The sequence below is a fragment of the Castanea sativa genome, chromosome 1, assembly GCF_040712315.1.
Source record: "Castanea sativa cultivar Marrone di Chiusa Pesio chromosome 1, ASM4071231v1".
NCBI lineage: Eukaryota > Viridiplantae > Streptophyta > Magnoliopsida > Fagales > Fagaceae > Castanea > Castanea sativa.
The window spans coordinates 83,282,857-83,288,783 of record NC_134013.1 but is presented as its reverse complement, the minus strand read 5'-3'; the positions used below and the strand labels follow the sequence as shown (position 1 = coordinate 83,288,783).

At 34.6% G+C, this 5,927-nt stretch overlaps 1 protein-coding gene across 1 annotated transcript; it reads left to right on the top strand.

The window, feature by feature from the left end:
• The first annotated feature begins 3,627 nt into the window (after positions 1 to 3,627).
• On the top strand, positions 3,628 to 5,480 carry LOC142615861 (UDP-glucuronate 4-epimerase 1). The gene has a single exon (XM_075788775.1). The coding sequence runs from the start codon at positions 3,939 to 3,941 to the stop codon at positions 5,232 to 5,234; it is 1,296 nt and encodes a 431-aa protein (XP_075644890.1). The 5' UTR covers positions 3,628 to 3,938; the 3' UTR covers positions 5,235 to 5,480.
• The last annotated feature ends 447 nt before the right edge of the window (positions 5,481 to 5,927 follow it).

Here is a 5,927-nt window from a genome sequence, read left to right as displayed (position 1 = left end):
ACACTCACTTTGGTGGACCCTTGCACCGCATTTCTAAAAAAGCTGGCAAGATCAACAAAATTCACTATAATAATGTCTATAAATTCCAATATTGCTGCTCTTGTACGGTACTACTTCTATTATTGAAAATTAAGTCCTTTTCTTCTCTAAAAGTAAAGGAAAATTGAAGGTTAACAACTTTTTTTCCCCAATTTAATCATAGGGTAAATTATAAATTATTACTCTAAAGTATAGATATATTTAAATTTTATATCTTGAAATTTTAAATTTTAAATTTTGTCTTATAAAATTTTGGAGTATTTGAATTTTACTTCCTAAAGTTTAGAGGTGTTTAGATTTTACATTCTCAAATTTTATAACTTTAGAGTGTAAAATTTATACACTTTCACATTTTAAGGGTAAAATTTAAATTCTGAAACATTATAGTGTAATGTTCAAACACTTCCAAACTTCAGCGGTAAAATCCAAATTTTGAAATTTTATGATATAAAATCCAAGCACTCCAAATTTTAAAGATTTACAATTTATCCTTAATTTTAATAACAAGCAAGAAGATTTGAGCCTAATTCTTCTTACAAAGAGATCAAGCTATGTCACTATAATTTTCAAGACTAAACTAAACTTTTTATAGAGACAAGTTTCACAAATTTAATTTATGAATGCTACAATTTGGTTGGTTGCTTGCTTGCTTGCTTGCTTAACTTATTTAATGGTCAGTATCATTGAAATTCGAGACTTGATTAGAACTTATTTTGGAGTTGCCAATTGTGTTAAGTAAGATTTTAAAATCAATATTTAATCCAAATTGAGATTGAGACTGATACTGACCAACAATTACTTAAAAATTAAAAATTAAAAATTCTATAATAAAAAACAAGCTTTTAATAGTTCGAGATTTGTGGGATTCACATCTTATGATATGAGTGATAAACCTACCAAATACCAATGTCATGGTGTTGTGGTTTTCATTCTCTTGTTTTCATTAGCAAGCAAGACTTAAAGAGAGAAAAAGGAGGTTAGTCAAAGTAAGACCAACAAACAGAGATTAGAGAAGTGGGCCAGCCAAAACTCTAAATCATGGAGCACCGCCCAATTTTAATTCCCGAATGGCTTTTAAAAAACGACCAACCACCTATTCCACCGGTTACGCGAACTATCTCCGGTTTTCCATATTTAGTTTTTTCTGTCAACTTCTGCAACTTCTCTCCCAGTTAAGATCGGCTTTTCCGGTGGGAAATAGTAATTCTAAAACTCCGTTTATTTTTTAATTTTTTAATTTTCAAGTTAACCGTCTCTTTTGGTTGAGGAATATTGTAATTCACTTTTTTTTTTTTTTAAAGACTAATAGTATTTTTTAAAAAAGTTGTAATAATCTAATGAATCTAGATTTTTTCTTTTTTTCTTACAAACCAATGGTATGGCGCCCATGTTCTACCACTAAAACAATGTCACCACTCTCACGACTAAAACTAAATGCATACTCGCTCCAAATGCACAAAATTATTATTTTTTAAAATCAAAATATTGTTTTAATCCCATTTTTCATGATTTTTTTTCTTTCACTCTTGGACTTGATTGTTTTAATCTTGAAATTATTGAAAACATTAAAATTTTGTTTTTAAACTTCAGAAAATATTTTTTTCTCATTATTAAATTTTAAAAAGTCTTTCATATTGTGTGCATAATCAATAGTTTTGTGTCACACATGATTGTTGATGTCAAAACTATAAAATTATTTAATGTTTAAAATAATGTTATTTACCAAGAATCTTAATTTAATTGACTTTTTTTATTGGGCCATTGGCTTTTTTAGAGTTTTCAATAGAGACGTGCATGATTCAAACTTATCTCAAACAACTATCAAATTAAAACAAAATAATGCCACATAATAATAAAAATTAATGAAAGAGTGATGCTACAAACATCGATTCTACGTCAGTTATTTCACAGTCCCTCAAATGTGCATTTAGGTATCAAAAAAATCTTTGTAATTCAATTAGTTAATACTTCCTAATATTCTCAACTCGAAAAATAAAAGTTCAAATCCATTTTTACCAAACTATCCAACTACCAAAAAAACAAATTACACCTAAATTGCCTGACCACAAAACACTTGGTGTCAATAGTTTTACATTAAATAGAGGGAGTATAATGTTTTCAAATAGTTTAACAACCTACAAAGATGTTTCAAAGTTTCGTACCAATTTTAGAGATGAAATTTTTTACCTTATTTCAATTAGCAACATCATTAAATGTTTTATTTTTTTGGTGAGAAGAACATCATCATCATCATCAAGGGCAGGGTCCAAGTAAAAAAAAAAATCAAAAAAATCATTAAAAGTCAAAGCAATAATGATAGACAACTTAAGGACAAGGGGCAACTGATGGGGATCAATTAAGGTTAACCCGTCCTTGGTTGTCATCCATGACCTAACCACGTCTAAAGGAAGCAATTTAAGAATGATAGAATGCATGATCAATGCCCATCTGTTAATAATAAGGTGATTCAATTTGAAGGAAGTCCTCCATGGACGACCAAATTATACTTTGTAAATTCTACGAAGAATTCTCCAAAGGCTCCAGATAAACAAACCACGACATGTTGTTCTTAATACGTGGAAGGGATTCTTCAGACTTCGCTCCACATATCTCGTTTTCTTCATTAACCACCCACATCATCTACAATGGTGGTGGACCTAAACAAGTAGACTCAGGTCTAACTCTATATAAAAGGAGCAAATCTCATTCATCCAAGTTAAATTCTTACAATTCACTATTTTCCATCATTGTGTTCTAAAGAGAAAATTGACTTAACCATCAGAAAGTCCTTGGCCAAATCATACCGATCACCATTGACAGTTTTTTTATTTTTTATTTTTTTCAAGATTTACAGCTATTATCATAGTCTGAAGTATTTCAACCTACTAATTTTTGTGCATCATCAAGCCTTTTTTTTATTGGGCAATTGAATTTTTTAGAGTTTTCAATAGAGATGTGCATAATTCAAACATATCTCAAACAACTGTTAAATTAAAACAAAATAATGCCACCTAATAATAAAAATTAATGAAAGAGTAATGCTACAAACATTGATTTCTACATTAGTTATTTCACTCCCTCAAATGTGCATTTACATATCAAAAAAATATTTATAATTCAATTAGTTGATACTTCATGATATTTCCAACTTGAAAAATGAAGGTTCAAATCCATTCTTACCAAACTATCCAACTACCAAAAAAACAAATCACACCCCAATGACCTCACCACAAAACACTTGGTGTCAATAGTCTTACATTAAATACAGGGAGTATAATGTTTTCAAATAGTTTAACAACCTACAAAGATGTTTCAAAGTTTAATACCAATTTTAGGGATGAAATTTTTTACCTTATTTCAATTAGCAACATCATTAAATGTTTTATTTTATTTTTATGAGAAAAACATCATCATCATCATCGTCATCAGCATTAAATGTTGATGATGCATTCTCATAGTGCACACAGCTTCACCAAAGCGCGTACAATTGGATACATATATAACCAGTGACTTTCTTCAATAAAAAAATAAATAACCCAAAATATATTCCACTGGATACACTCTGTCTTTCTCTTTCTCTTTTAACCAGAAAAGTCCAAAACTCTCAAATATCCTTGTCTCCAAAATTTTTCTCTCTCTTCTCTCAACCTGGCCGACGTCTTAACGCGTTCACGCGTAGTACTTTGTCGCTTCATTTGTGGGTTATCCCCTATATATAAACCCATATGAACTTCTCTTTTCTTTAGGTGCAGAAATAAAAAAAAGTTTGAAGCTTATCTCACTTTTCTTTCTCTGCATCTTTTTCCAAAACCAATACCCAAATTTCACTTTCTTTTTCTTTTTTATTCTTTAAAAAAAAAAAAAAAACAGAAAAGAAAACATATTGTTCGAAACCCAACATGCCTTCTTTAGAGGAAGAACTGTTCCCATCAACGCCTGGGAAGTTCAAGATCGACCGGGCCCACAGCATGAACCGTCAATTCCATCGTTGTTTCGCTTCTACGAGCACCATGTTCTTGTGGGCGCTCTTCTTGATTGCATTAACGGCGTCGTATTTGAGTTTCCAGAGTTTCGTCGATACCGGTAGCAAGTATTTCGCCGCCTCGTGGGGCGGTCTCCAGTGGGAGAAGCAAGTGCGGGTCTCCTCCCAGATCCGAAGATCAGGCGGCATGTCCGTTTTGGTCACCGGCGGCGCCGGTTTCGTCGGCACGCACGTGTCGCTCGCTTTGAAGAGGCGCGGCGACGGCGTCGTTGGGCTCGACAACTTCAACAACTACTACGACCCGTCGTTGAAGAAAGCGCGCAGGGCACTCCTCGAAAGCCACGGGGTTTTCGTCGTGGAGGGAGACATAAACGACAGTCGTTTGTTGGAGAAGCTCTTCGACATCGTGGCTTTTACGCACGTGATGCATTTGGCGGCACAAGCCGGAGTTCGATACGCTATGGAAAATCCAAATTCCTACGTGCACAGCAATATCGCCGGGCTTGTTTCGCTTCTCGAGGCTTGTAAATCGGCGAATCCTCAGCCGTCGGTTGTTTGGGCTTCGTCGAGTTCGGTTTACGGGTTAAACGAAAAGGTACCGTTTTCCGAATCGGATCGGACCGACCAACCCGCAAGTCTCTACGCCGCTACTAAAAAAGCCGGTGAGGAAATTACCCACACCTATAACCACATTTACGGCCTCTCCATTACCGGGTTGAGATTTTTTACCGTGTACGGCCCGTGGGGACGACCCGATATGGCTTACTTCTCTTTTACCCGGAATATTCTACAAGGTAAACCCATTAAGATCTATCGGGGCAAGAACCGGGTTGACTTGGCCCGGGACTTCACTTACATTGATGACATTGTGAAGGGTTGTCTGGGATCTTTGGACACGTCGGGGAAAAGTACCGGGTCGGGTGGGAAGAAACGGGGACCCGCTCCGTACCGGATCTTTAATCTGGGTAACACGTCACCCGTGACCGTACCGACACTTGTGAGTATATTAGAGAGGTATTTGAAGACAAAAGCGAAGAGGAATCTTGTGGATATGCCTGGAAACGGTGACGTACCGTTCACGCATGCGAATATTAGTTTGGCCCGAAGTGAACTCGGGTATAAACCCACAACCGATTTGCAAACCGGGTTGAAGAAGTTTGTTCGGTGGTATCTTTCTTATTACGGCTATAATCACGGAAAACCCGTAAATTAATTTTCTTTTCTTCTTTTATCTTTTTCTGTTTTTCCTCTTTTACCCTTTTTGTTATTTTCTTGGATTTTTTTTTTCCCGTTTAAAGTGAGGAAAAGAAAAAACCTGTTAAAGTCACCACAAAAAAAAGAAAAAAAGAAGACACATTCTTTACTTAGGGGAGGAGTTAGCAAGGGACTCATCCTCTGTAGTTTTGTTGTATCTCATATCCTGTGTATAAAGTAAAAGTTTTTTGCTTTTTTTCGCTCAGTTAGTCTGGTAATCTCTTGTTTTTGGGTGGCGCTACCCGCTACATTCTTATTATACTGTTTTTGTGGTTTTTCCTTCAAGTACATCTTTTGTCTTAAAATGTCTTGGATTGTTCTTAGTTGGAATTTTTAGGTTTCAAAAACTTTCCACTTTGTTTCTTCTCGTTTTTATATTGATGCTGTGGTTCATTTTTCAGTAATTTGACCATTATATATTGATCATTAATCTTACATTCAACTGTGGATTATTAATAGAAATGTATGATAGATCAAAATGAAGACAATTCCGAATCCGCAAGAGAAAAAAATTATAAATAGCACGCTGTAACGAAACAGAACAGTAATTTCACTACTAAATTTACAAATAACTTTATTTATGTTTGCGGAGTGAGCGAGCCGGTGGCTGATAATTTAGAGCATTATTTATATTTGTAGAGTGGAGCCGATG

Coding starts and splice junctions, on each gene's coding strand:
- LOC142615861 (XM_075788775.1), top strand. CDS start 3,939: ATGCCTTCTTTAGAGGAAGAACTGTTCCCATCAACGCCTGGGAAGTTC.